At 34.6% G+C, this 14578-nt stretch overlaps 2 protein-coding genes across 2 annotated transcripts in view; one reads left to right on the top strand and one right to left on the bottom strand.

Annotated features, from left to right (window-relative positions):
* The window catches only part of LOC129755761 (uncharacterized), a 151426-nt gene that overhangs the window by 43371 nt on the left and 93477 nt on the right, over nt 1-14578 (bottom strand). The window lies entirely within an intron of this gene.
* On the top strand, nt 5853-14318 carry LOC129755762 (uncharacterized). Its single transcript, XM_055752400.1, has 3 exons — nt 5853-6437; nt 6498-6663; nt 14035-14318. Exons 1-3 carry the CDS (start codon nt 6015-6017, stop codon nt 14283-14285), a joined length of 840 nt encoding a protein of 279 aa, XP_055608375.1. The 5' UTR covers nt 5853-6014; the 3' UTR covers nt 14286-14318.

Genomic DNA, 14578 nt, shown 5'->3' on the forward strand with positions numbered 1-14578 from the left:
CAAACGAACAAACGAACAAACGAACAAACGAACAAACGAACAAACGAACAAACGAACAAACGAACAAACGAACAAACGAACAAACGAACAAACGAACAAACGAACAAACGAACAAACGAACAAACGAACAAACGAACAAACGAACAAACGAACAAACGAACAAACGAACAAACGAACAAACGAACAAACGAACAAACGAACAAACGAACAAACGAACAAACGAACAAACGAACAAACGAACAAACGAACAAACGAACAAACGAACAAACGAACAAACGAACAAACGAACAAACGAACAAACGAACAAACGAACAAACGAACAAACGAACAAACGAACAAACGAACAAACGAACAAACGAACAAACGAACAAACGAACAAACGAACAAACGAACAAACGAACAAACGAACAAACGAACAAACGAACAAACGAACAAACGAACAAACGAACAAACGAACAAACGAACAAACGAACAAACGAACAAACGAACAAACGAACAAACGAACAAACGAACAAACGAACAAACGAACAAACGAACAAACGAACAAACGAACAAACGAACAAACGAACAAACGAACAAACGAACAAACGAACAAACGAACAAACGAACAAACAAACAAACGAACAAACGAACAAACGAACAAACGAACAAACGAACAAACGAACAAACGAACAAACGAACAAACGAACAAACGAACAAACGAACAAACGAACAAACGAACAAACGAACAAATGAACAAACGAACAAACGAACAAACGAACAAACGAACAAACGAACAAACGAACAAACAAACAAACGAACAAACGAACAAACGAATAAACGAACAAACGAACAAACGAGCAAACGAACAAACGAACAAACGAACAAACGAACAAATGAACAAACGAACAAACGAACAAAAGAACAAATGATTTTTTTTTAACTTCATGTTTTTGGAGCAATTAATAATATTCTTTTTTCGATGAATTAGAACCAAGACTGTGCGAACGGGGGGGGGGATTTTAGGGGTTTAACCCCCCCCATGGAGATTTTTTTCAAGTAAATTTTCCAGATCAAGAAATGAATTTACTTTAGTAACCGGAAAGGTTATGATCCCAAAAGGTGTTCAAAAATAAGTTTAAACAAACATGACAGAAATTTGGCGAATTTTTTTCTCCTAAATCACTCTAGGCTAAAGACATTTCATTCGACGGTATTATATGACCTTTAAGAATTGAAAACTTATTTTATATTGTAGGTTTGAAGGCAGTGCGAAAGGGGGGGGGGGGGGAGGGTTTAGGGGTGTAACCGCCCCCATGACGATTTTTTCTAAGTAAAATTTTCACCGAAGTAACGGAAAATTACTTGATGTTAAAATGTATTTGGAAATAAGTGTTAACAAGCAAGTCAGAAATTTTTCTCGTCTCCGGCAGAAATCAATATTAAATCACCCTGGGCATGAGAAATTTTGATCTACGATACTCTTCGACATCTACGAATTGAAACGAATTGGTTCGAAATTACAATTCAATTAATCTTTTGTACAGGAACTGAAATCTTGACATACAAAAATCCTACCTCGTCTTCAAAATTGGTTTTTATTAAAAAATGTAACTAAATAAGAACAGAGTTTGAAACGGACCAATTTTTTTTTCAAATCGTTATATTCATACAAATGTTATGCTGATATTAAATATTCTTCAAGAAACCAATTTCGACTAAATTTCATTAAGTCTTTTTATTTTTCTAAATGCTCAACACAACTCATAATTTACACAAGGCCACAAAATTGACATTTTTCGGAGGTGCAATGAATTGAAAAGGTAATTTCTAATAGTTTGGGTACTTTTAATCTGAATATGCAATATTTCTATCAACTTGTGTTATCAAAATGATATGTGAAAATAAGTAAAAAGTATTTGAGAAATTTCTGCATTATTTATACAAAAACTCAAATCAAAAACCTATCATTCAAAACTAAAAGTTTTAAATAAATTATCAACTTTCCTCAAGAATTCAAGTATTTTTTAGTTCTGCGAATAAAGTCTTATGTTTTTTTTAAACTTTTTTTTATTTATCAAATTTTTAAGAAGTTTAAAACTAAACTGAATTTAAGATATTTCTAGAAAACATGTAATCATTTTGCAGGTTTCAACAAATGTGTTAAATGAAATCAAATTTTGTTTACACTTTCTACAGTTATGTCAAAAGTACTTGTGATGATATCTTTCCATTTTTTCAATTGTTGAATTTTACATTTTTTAGATCATGCATCATTTTCATGACAATAATATCCCTCAATTGGATGAAATATGATAACCAGAATCAGAATCAGATTTTTTCGTATATTTAGGTTTGTTTGTTAATCAGTTATCTATGTTTGATTTTACTTAAAACTGATACATTTTAAAACTCCTTATCACCAAAACTCAACGGGTTCGACCAAATTTGATAAAAGATTCGAGTTCATGACCCTAAAGTCTACCAAATCAATTATTAAAAAAGCAAAATGCTGTTTCCTTGAGTCATCAATTAAATTATATAAATTCTTATGATGAAACGTGTGTATTAAAAAACCTCCTGAAATATTTAACAAGTCATTAAGTCTTAATTTTTAATAAGTAAAACAAAGTTTCAACCTTCTGTCCTTTCCCATATCGAAAGTGACAAAATACTCAAAGCTTGTAAATTTAAACTTCAAAACTTTTGATTGAAAATTTAAAAAACTTTTCATCAATTTTTTTTCTAGATAAAATCGTCTTTTATGAATTAATCATGATTTTTAAATTAATTTTTAAAAGTTTGAAACGTGACTTGAAGTAGGTAGGTAGGTAGGTAGGTTAACTAAATTTGTATTTGCTTTGTTCTTAGAATATTTGTTGTAACTTTGAACTCCTTATCTTTCAATTTTTATCAGTTTTCATTGATCATTCATGAAATTACCTATTTCCTAACATTTTCTTGTCAGTATAATTAAACTGGAAGTTATGGTTTTGAACTTCAAAAATGAACTATTTAAGTCATTTATTTTTCTATAAATAGGTTTTTTACTACAGTTGGTTACAATTTTTTTCCGAGAACATATTTGCTTGAAAAACTCATAAATGAAGAATAGTGAAAAAAGTGATACTAAAAGTATCTTATTATTTGGGTTTGAGTTCTTTCATATTAAAAGTTATTCATTTCAAATAATTACTTTCGAAAATAAGTCCTAAACATGATAAATTTTTGTTGTGAATTTAAAAAAAAATGGATGGAAGATCCCTCTTGAAGGCTTTATTTGAAAAAGACACTTGTTTGAAGTTCAAATTGTCAGATCAGATTTATTTTTAACTTTTGTAAACTCGATACATTCAGATTTTCTTTTGATTTATTTTTTTAAAGTTTTACAATATAAATAATGTTTAATAACATACCAATAAAAAGTATTTCCTGAACCCGAAGATGAAGTACAAATTATTTTATCAACAATAAACTATCATTAATAATTTATTTCATTATTGAAATCCTGTGCAAATTGAAACTAAGATTTTCAGAGAACGCAATTTTGAAAATGAGTTTAGATCCTACTTTATAACAGTGGTTTTAACCTGTTTCGTGTTTTGTTTAAGGATATTTTGAATTTTAATTCCGAATCTGAATTCTCGTTTGAATCTGAAAAAAAGTTTTGAATTCTTATCCGACTGAAAATTCCGAATGATGAAACTCTGATAATTCATTCCTGGATCACCATTATGGAACTTTTTAAAGTTTCAATTCGTCATAAGAATTAAGTAAAAAAATTCAAATCCAAATTTCAAAAATGTTTTTTTTAATTTTTTTTTCAATAATCAGGAATGATGTGTTTTGAACATGTAAATGATTCTTATTTAAGTTTTAAATGCAAAACCAATGATGAATCAAACTGAAAATCAAGAATTATAAAGTGGATTCAGATTCCACAGTCCAGTCAAAAGCAACAAATTGAGATTTATGAAAAAAAAAAATGGTACCAGAACATCGGAAATTATTCAAAACTGAGCTCACTAGATATTTTTCCGCACTTACCCGGGCAGTGAAAATCTGGGCTATTTTATCTAAAAACCTTGCAAAATCTGGGCTTTTGATTTCAAAGTTTACAACCCTCAATCTGGGCAATATCCAGGCTAATTTAGAAATGCTAAAAAAAATCAAGAAGAAGAAACTCGAAAATTAGTTTGTTTTCATCGAAACACATCAACCAGTTTATTTGGATAAACTTTGTAAATAAAGTATTTTGGACGCAAAATACCAAATTGCTATAACGTAGGGCTAGGTGGGGTAGTTATGAACAAAATTTCTTCATTTGGCTCACTTACAGCCACCATATGTTTATTTCTTAACATAAATTCTGAAAAGCTGCCAACAATGAAAGTTTCCGTGCTCTTCATCATTCTGTAGAGCAACTTTTTTTTGTTGGTCGCAACCCACGTCCTTGAGACGGCTGTTCATAATTACTCCGTCTATTCATATTTACCCCCTTCTCTAGGGGGTAATTATGAACACGGATTACGAACTTGGTATAAAATTTTTGTCCAACACTCAATGAGTACTTTTTACGCATTGCGCTTTATACGAGAATTTTCGACCAAAATACAATCTTGGAACCACAATAACTTTCCTGTTTCAAACCCTTTCGAGTAACGGTCTTCGGGTGAAATATTTGTCTCAACTTAGGCTTTAAGAAAATTAACAATAAAAAACAATCGGCTAGTGATGAAAAAAGTTATTGGTGAAAAACCAGTATTTTTCGTTCCTCCAGGGCGAAATACCTTAAAATTTTATTCACGTTCGAGACTCAAGCAACCTCTCCCTATGGTCAGATCTTCCTGAAATTTGGCATTTGACCTTTTGGTAAGCTAATAAATAATTTTGACTTGAAGCGAGTGAGATTTATCATGTTTCATTCTTCCTATACTATGATAAGTATACTGCGCTTCGTTGAATTATTAAAAACTACATAAAATACTGTTATGGTAAAGTAGCCATAACTTCTCAAATTTTCAATAGATTTTGATAAAAAACCACTTGAATTCTTTGTTCTAAATTGATATTTAAGCGCAGAAAAACAGTATTTATATGACCGATAGAAATTTATTCACCTTCAATATGCAAAAGAGGGATTTCAAATTACCGTTATGCCGTCCGAGATATTTTAATCTAAGTACAAGAACTTTTTTTTATTTTTCTTTTTTTAAATTTCATTTTTGGATTCAGCGCCCGATTTTACATTGAGAATATTGGTCAGTCAGAAGTTCACGATTTTTTTTTAATTTTGTAAACTAGTGCTATAAGTCTCGAATTTTTTTTTAAGTAAAATCGACTGCAGCAAAAAACAGTCGTTTTTCTTAGAAAATCCGAGACAATTGCCGTCAAAATTCCTTTGAAAACATGGTTTAAGGAATAAATTTGCTTATGTGTTGTGCATTTTTGGAATTGTTATTATTTCTAGCTAGAAATAAAAACAATTCACCACCCCCCATGGACGAGTTCTTCGCACGGGCCTGATTAGAACCTAAAATTTTTCTTGGCTTATAAAAGTCGAATCGGTCTTATCGTGAGTTTCAATAGGCGATGGAATCGCTGCTGTGCTTGGGTGATGGTTGCAGCAAGTCGGATGCAGCTAAATTTTTACCCAACTTTTGACCGATCATACGGGTTTTTCTTAAGGAAAGAAAGAATAACTTTTCGCTTCCATCGCTCATTGAGGTTCCATAAATCCACTCACTGCACGGTTACTGATGACGGTAACATAATTTTTATGGCCACGTGCCTCTGCACGACGATGTTATGACAACAGAGACTCCCCTCACTCGTTTACAAAAACAAAACAAACATCATCGCCACGGAGGAGCAACCATGGCAAGGTGTGGCAGTTGCCTCAACAAATGACTTGTTTGTACCTAAATTAGATCGATTGCCATTGTTCGGAACCAGCCAAACGTAGCGAAAGTCAACTTAATCCTGTGTGTTTTTAGTAATTTCAAGTTTAACCAAACAAATATATCGTTACGAAAATGTCTACAACTCCGGGTGGAAAAAGTCCCAGGAAGAAAACTCCACTGCCCTACTTTATGCAGCGCCCTGAGGATACGGTTTTGCCCTCGTTTCAAAACCGGCGGACGCTCGCTGACCATGTGAAGGACAACATGCTGTGCGCTGGACGACGTTGTTACTTCCAGCGGATTGTCTACATCGGACGACACCCACAAGTCTCGGCCATGACCATCCGGGACCAATTCATGAAGGTTCTGCGGAAGATGAATGAGCAGACAGCGCTCGAAATCAAACTGTTCGGTATGATGGTCAACTTCGAAGGGTACTCGATGCACATGATAGAAAGTTCCGAAGAAACCGTTGGCGAGTATATGAGATATCTGGCCGAAAGTGACCTATTCGAAACCAGTCGTGTGGTGTTTGTTTATAATAATATCAATCAGGTTGGAATTTTGATTTTTTTTCAAACATTTGACTAACCATTTTTTGTTCACTAACTGTAGAGACTGTTCCGGAAGTTGGTGTGGAGATTCGCCGACTATCTGAATGATCTTCCGCCAAGCGAAATCGATATGAAGGATGCTAGCATTGCGCAAAAAACGATCGATGCCTTTATGACGAAAGTTTACACGCTCGCAAAGATGGTGAGGGCGGAAGAACTGGATGAGAGTGAGTATGCCTAACGTTCGATTCCTAACATCGTCAAAATCTAAGATTTCGAAGGAATAAGCATTTTATTTTCGAACTTCAACTTAAACCAAACTTTGGATCTATGCAATTTCTAAATTAAAAAAATTTGATTTGATGGTAAATTCTCTTGCTGTGGATTTTCAACGATAATTGTGCAAAATACCGACTTGCATTGTAACTAGATTACTGTGGGTTGATTGTAGGCCGAGTCATGAAAAGTTATTTGGTTTACATGTGGAAGTGTTGAGGCTGACTAGAAACGCCACTTTCGATAACAAAATCAAAATAGAGGAACTACAATTAGAACTAATGATTTACTATTTTCAATGTCTTCCGAGTTCTCACTAATACAGACTTTAAAAATTAAATTATTAAACGAAATGAAAAAAAAAAAAAAGATATCGAATATCAAAACGGAATGTCATTTTTTATATTTGCTGACTCTCAAATTATGATTAGAATGTATAATTTAAAAAAAAAAACAGGTTTAAAGGTGCACCAAAATTCGATTCGGAAGGGTGTCAAAAATGGTGCGTTTTCTACCTTACGTAATTAATGGATGCCGCTTAAGTTTAGCAATAACAAATTATTTTTTGCCATAGGCAGGTTAATTAAAAAAATTCGATGAACATATTATGAAACATATGATGTTTCAACTATTATATTCCATTTATATTTAACTGACCAGCCTTTCGGTATGGTGCGTTTTGTCCACTAGTTTTGGCGTTCTACCCCGCGGTATGTGCATTTATTATGTTCTTTTCAAGGTATAAATGCTACATTGATTATTGGCATTACGTAATATTGGAGTTTTTTTTTACTTCAGGATACATTTTCCATAATTATTTGGCTCCCACCACTTTGAAAAACAAAATCCATTAAGGTGAGTCGGAAGAGCAGCCAAAAAATCGGAAGCTACACATGACCAGTGAAGTTTTTATTTTCGTTCCAAGCAAAAATAAAGTTGTATGAAAATTTTTTTAGCCATATACCGCCCAAAAGCCGTTAGACCGAATATTCGGCTCACCAAATAGTTGAGCTAAGCATTTGGCCGAACAGGCCGAATATTTTTTCAAATTTATAAAATTACATTATTGTCAAATTTTTAAAATGATTTCGGATAATTTATAAAATATCAAAAGGTAATAATGAAAATGCTAAACAATCATCATAAACTTATGGTTTTAGTTAAACATTTAAGGTGTATGTTTCTTTCACTGTAGACCGTAAATGCTGATAAGTATCGCCACAGAAAACAGAAGTCTGGTCTAGAGTAAAAATAAGCTGAAAACGTGTGTAAGAATTTGAATTCTAATACGCTAGTATTTCGTTCAAATATCACTTAGCAAATCGCCACTAGATTGCTGATTGATAAGTGAACGAAAAATAAACGAACTGGCACGTTAATACCCCTGTTTATTAACGTGCCAGGTGAAAAACTGCTTTCAGTCTTATGCGGACTAATCCTCAACTTCCTTAAACGCAATCAATATCATAACTAAGTTAATTTTAAAGTTGGATTTATATTTTCGATTCGAATTCATGTGGAATCAATGAGGATTTGTGGATATATTTAAGACAGTAAAAAATCCAAAATGTAACACGATTAAGCTTTCCAAAACGTTTCCAGGCGAAGTAAACCCGATCATTTTTACTAGAAATCTTTGCAAAATTCTCACGTTGGAATTCAAAATTTTCGAAATAAAAACCGGGCAAATCAGTCCAAATCCCGCTATTTTTATACAACTTCAAGAGTTACAAAACTTAAACAGGAAATAATTTTTTATCGAGGCACCTTAGTTTTGCATTTATAATTTAAAAAATGGTTATAAGTTCAGTTTTATGAAACAAGTTCAAACAAAATTGTTATTTGTCAAAAAAAAAAACCATAAATCGTTAGTTTTTGATTTTGATTTCGCCAAAATTGTGAATATATCCGGGTAAAAACCGCCCTTTTTTTCTCGAAATCCAGGCAACCGCCAAACCTCGTTTTCCTATTTTTTATTCTTTTAAAATCCGCGTTAGCTCGTAATTAAAACCAGCTAATCTGGTATCATTACACTCTAGATACCAATTTTTCAAAGGAATTCATAATGCTAACGTAATGTGAATCCAATAGTGGCACAAGATTTTTAAGGAAATAAGAAATTTTCATCAAATTGGCATCCCTGGTAATGTTTTAAATTTCCGTCGCCACGTTGTCGATAATTTTTGTTTACATAAAAAATTGCGTTTCACACGCTTCAATTTTCTCACATATTTTAATTTATTCACTAGTTAAACATTTTGCTCACTCATTTTATGCGGATTTGTGCCAACGTAAGAACTTAACTACACAATTAACACACGACATATAACAGGACACAACACTTGACGTTCTTACGGAAAACGGAAAAAAGGATTCAAAATTACCTTTTTTGTCGACCGGTTTCGGGCTCGATGTTGCCCATCTACAGGACGATGTCCGACTGATCACACGGAGAAATTACTAGCAGGATCATTCTACGAGTATCGTAGTATTCGTCGAAAAAAGATTCCTTTATGAGATTTTTCTTTTGATGAAGGTGAAAAGCGGCGACATAATTGGTGGGTCATCTTCATTCATTAGCGGTTTCTTGGAAGTACTTATGAACATCGACTCCCATGCGTTCAAATGTGAGGCTTTACTTACGCATTTCCTATAGATCACTTTTTCCCAGTTTATGGAGTGATCCATTTCCGTTGCGTGGGCGGCTACGCTGGATTCATTGACCCTGTTGTTGTCTGCAGCATTCCTATGTTCTTTAAGTCGAACTTTAAATTTGCGACGAGTTTGGCTGGGCTGGGCAACTCTCACAGGGAATATCATAGATTCCAGATCTCTCATCCTGCAGAATCTTATCCTTTATCCTTGTTGTCGCTCTTGTATACTGTTTTCAGACCGTGTTGAGAAAGGATTTTTGCTATCCTATTAGTTAGTTTCGCGTGGAACGGCAGACTAACTCTTAAGGGCTCTTCCTTCTCTGGCTTGAAAGTGGTAGCATCACCCCGGTACTTTTTTCGGGCATGTTTTCGGAGAATTTTGAGTACAAATTCGTTGTCAAAAAAGAAAGAGAAAGAGAAAAGTCTATCACTTTTCTCCAAATCTGCTTCCAAGTCGCTCATAAAAACTTCAGCCAAAAGTGGGGATATTTTGTTGCCCATGCTGAAGCCAACGGTTTGTTTAAAAAACTTACTCCGAAACATGAAGACTTTTCCCACGTGTCTGGTGGCGCTACGTCGATGACATCCTCGCCTCGGTAAAGGAGCGTTATCTCACACATACATTAGGGCTTCTAAACTCCAAACACATCGACCTGTGTGTACAGTAGAAAAAGAAGTTGAGGGAAAACTCCCTTTCCTTGATCTCCTAACCTCAAGGAAAGAGGACAACACCATCAAATTTGGAATATATCGGAAACCAACCTCAACCGACGGATACAAAACAGTAGATTCCAACCACTTTGGTGCGCAAAAACAAGCCGCCTGTACAATATCCCCATGAAAAAGGCAGAATTTGAAGAAGAAAAACACAAAATCCTTGAGGCAGGTTTTATGAACGGTTTTGACAACGAATTTGTACTTAAAATTCTCCGAAAACATGCCCGATAAAAGTACCGAAGGGATGCTACCACTTTCAGGCCAAAAAAGGAAGAGCCCTACAGAGTTAGCCTGCCGTTCCACCCGAAACTAACTAATGGGATAACAAAAATCCTTTCTCAACACGGTCTGAAAACAGTATACAAGAGCGGCAACACCATTAAGGATCGGTTGGTCTTCTTGAAGGATAAGTTTCCACAGGATGAGAGATCTGGAATCTATGAAATTACATTGGCCAAACTCGTCGCGAATTTAAAGTTCGACTTAAAGAACATAGGAATGCTGCAGACAACAACAGGGTCAATGAATCTAGTGTAGCCACCCACGCAACGGAAATGGATCACTCCATAAACTGGGAAAAAGTGATCTATAGGAAATGCGTAAGAAAAGCCTCACATTTGAACGCATGGGAGTCGATGTTCATTAGTACTTCCGAAAAACCGCTAATGAACGAACATGACCCACCAATTATGTCGCCGCTTTTCACTTTCACCAAAAGAAAAATCTCATAAAGGAACATTCTTTCAACGAACACTACGATACTCGTAGAATGATCCTGCTAGTAATTTCTCCGTGTGATCAGTCGGACATCGTCCTGTAGATGGGCAACATCGAGCCCGAAACCGGTCGACTAAAAAGGTAATTTTGAATCCTTTTTTCCGTTTCTAAGAACGTCTAGTGTCTTGTCCTGTAATACGTCGTGTGTTAATTTTGTAATATTTTGCTCATATAAAATGTTGTTGAAGGAATGCCGACGATGTGGTCTAGCGGACAGGCTGGCGGTAGTCTGGTTTTTGTATGCCAGGCGTACCGGGTTCAATTCCCGGTATCGACAAGAATACTTTTGGGTTCGAATCCCTTAAGTGGCCGACAGCAGGTACTATCGGCTGCCACGAAATTCTGGCGACAAAACACTAGATCAACAACTTTCATTCAAAGACCATATCTCATACATTGTTACTAAAGCTTCAAGATGTCTCGGTTTCCTTTTTAGAATAACTAAGCATTTCAGAGACATTCAATGCCTTAAAGTTCTATTCTGTGCATTAGTTCGATCTAACTTAGAGTACTGCTCGGTAGTGTGGAATCCTCGTTACAACAACTCAATCGATCGTATCGAAAAGATTCAACGAAAACTCATACGCTTCGCTCTCCGCAATCTACCATGGAACGATCCTGTCAATCTTCCTGCTTACGAAAACAGATGCAATCTTATTGGTCTACAAACACTGTCTTCCCGTCGAGCTGTGTCTGATGCATCTTTTATATCTGACATAATACTGGGTCATATCGACTGTCCCCAAATTTTAGAACTTGTAAATTTTAACAGTAGGCCCAGAAACCTTCGCTCTCAATCTTTCCTAGTTGTTCCGCATGCTTCTACTAATTATGGTCAAAATGCACCTCTCATAAGAACAATCCGAACGTTCAACCGCGTTTCATCAGAATTTGATTTTCATATCTCCCGAAACACACTCAAATGTAAATTCCGCAGAGCTCTTTCATAATTATAGTTTTAAGAGAAAATTGTAGTAATTGTATTGTGTGATAAACTTAAGTACTCGATGTATCATTTAGATTTAAATTGTAATCTGTTGATGCAAAAGATGAGGGTTTTTACGCGCATATGAGACGGATTCAATCTTTTTCATATGGGCTTTTTCCCCTCCAATAAAGATAAAGATAAAGATAAAGGTAAGATGTGTTTTCTCTTATAACTGACTATATGTATAATAAAAATGTTCACGAGTGCGGAATACCTGTCGTAGATTCATAACACTGAAAATGTGATGAATTTTATACGGTTGCGAAACTGATTGTCTCGTTCTCCAAATAAGACTCACACATACACAAAACACATTCATTACATGACAGTTCACACGAAGCCATGGTGTCGGGTATGTGGTGATTTGCATTGAAGATTAGCCGAACTCATGATCTAAAGAATGCAATTCAGCGCATACGTTGGCGAAACTGCGGTGAATCCGTGCACCCATGGTGGATTATTAAAAAAAAATTAATCATTAGTAACTGTAAAACTAACACACCTTTATGAAAAAACACTAATTTTGAATCTATTCGTTAACCTCTATTCAATCAAAATTTCATCATTTTTCCTAGATGTTGTAGTTTCAAAGGATAATAATTCTCCAAATTTCAGACAATTTATTACAAAATTTAACGTTGCGTAGCATTCAATTCTACAAATTTTTTGCAAGGATTTCTATATTGTTTCAAAAGTTAAAACTTTCACCTAAAAAACAAGAGCCCATAGAAGAAAAAAACCATAGTAAAAATGCAAACAAAAGATAGATTTTACAGCCATTCCTTTAAAAAAATGGATCGAAAGTTTTTCAACTGTTGTTCAAGTTAGTTATTAAGCTATCTAAAACTTTGTCGCATGTATACATAATGAAACTTTATTATTTAATTTCGCCCGGCTTTTTTAAAATTATTTTCTAAATCAAATAAAAAACTCAAATTTCTTTTTGAAAATTTAAAGATTTTTTGTTAAAAAATCGATTTTTGCAAAATTTTAACGATGATCATATGATTAATCCATAGATACGATTTTAATACTGCTGCTGCGATTCAATGAAAATTTTAAATTTCAAGGTATTATCTTTCACTTTACTTTTGTATGTTTATGGCCTAGATTTTGCTCAGATTTGTCCTTTTTACATTTTTTCCCATAAATTGTCTTGAATTGCCCGATCCTATTCTTCCTTTTTACAACTATTTTGAAAAGATATCGACTTTCATCTAATTCGGTATCAAATAAACCATTTCAAATTGCTTGGCACCTGTTTCGACGTGTTTAGTCCCATATTTCATTGGAACCCATTCTCTTTATAGATAAACGCCCTAGAAGTGACATGTCATCTGATGTTTTTTTATTGGTATTTTTTTTTCAAATCAAAGAGGCCTCCACTTGAAAAAGATCTTGTAATGGTTGAAAATAATCGACTCAAAACATGAGGGGCATAAGATGGAAGGGAAGGGAAATTTAAATAATTGCATTTGTATTTTTATTAAAAACTCAACGAAATATAGTTGAATAGTTGAAAAGGTTCGCCGAATACCACTTATCCCTACATCTTTAATATTAAGATTAAAAAACATCTGAGGTATTATTCCAATTTAGGTTGTGTAAATGTCCACAGGACTTGAGAGGAGAAGAAGGTTTCCGTCAAATTGACGGATTCCGTTGTGTACGTTGTAAAATGACACTGACACGACACTTTACTCACTCCAATCCATCTCATTTTAATTTTTCATAAAGTCGCTCTTTATTTTTTAGTACAATTTGAAGAAGCCAAAAGTGAAAAAAAAAACACAATGATAAAAAGTACACAAATGAGAAAAACGATCAAAATTAAAATAAAAAAAAGCGAGTACAAAGGCAAAACGATAATAAGATAAATGGAATTTCTTAAATTTGTGTGACGCAAACCGTGTTAGCTAATTCAGACGCCAAGTTTTGCAACAAAGTATGTATTTGAACGTCCAGTAGTTGATAAAAATTAATTGATCCTGGGCTGGCTCATTGACCACCAAACACCGAAACAAATTATCTTACCGCACAGCATGGCAGTCAACATTCTCCTTATTGAAATTCATAAGTTTCTAGGGCATCGTTGTTTCCATCAGGAGTAATTATGATTCGAGTCTAACTCAATGTTATTTGTTGAAATTTAACTAGATATTTAATCACTGTTACCTTCGTTTCAGGAACGGCTTTTAAGTCACTGTATCTGGACGAGAACTACGAGGAACATACTCCGGACGCGGTCATTTTGGATTACATCCTAAGCCTGAGGTGTCTGTTCACCATCCAAGAGTACGGTCAGTTCTACGGAGTGCTTCCGGACGTTTCGACATTCCGGGAGCGGGTTTGGCCGATACCCCAGGACTTCACCCCGTACGATGTATTTGACGAGGGAAAATATCAAATCAACCTTACATTCGGTAATGTGGCGTAAAAGTTTACGGCGAAAGGAAGAATCAATAATAAATTTCAGCTCCACTAGGCTCAATTAGCACGGAGAAGGTGTGTAAACGCATAATCGACTCAAACCGTTTAATTGAAGCAGTTGCGTAATTGGCAACTAATGCATAACATCCTTGCCGGCTTCGACTGGGTTTTGTTGTGATCATGCAAAACATCTTTTTTGCCGGGCCAGGCGCATTGCAGTCTGTGGTATCAGCAAACAAGCGCCCATGGGTAATCCAATTTGCCCGTACAATGTCTAGTAGGTAAGGTAACTGACTAACT

This window comes from Uranotaenia lowii, chromosome 3 (genome assembly GCF_029784155.1).
Source record: "Uranotaenia lowii strain MFRU-FL chromosome 3, ASM2978415v1, whole genome shotgun sequence".
NCBI classification, from domain to species: domain Eukaryota; kingdom Metazoa; phylum Arthropoda; class Insecta; order Diptera; family Culicidae; genus Uranotaenia; species Uranotaenia lowii.

Excerpts from the sequence above, each read along its gene's own strand:
- LOC129755762 (XM_055752400.1), top strand. The coding sequence starts at position 6,015 with ATGTCTACAACTCCGGGTGGAAAAAGTCCCAGGAAGAAAACTCCACTG. Across the intron at positions 6,438-6,497 it reads TTTATAATAATATCAATCAG|AGACTGTTCCGGAAGTTGGT; the intron begins GTTGGAATTTTG and ends CACTAACTGTAG. Across the intron at positions 6,664-14,034 it reads GGCGGAAGAACTGGATGAGA|GAACGGCTTTTAAGTCACTG; the intron begins GTGAGTATGCCT and ends CCTTCGTTTCAG.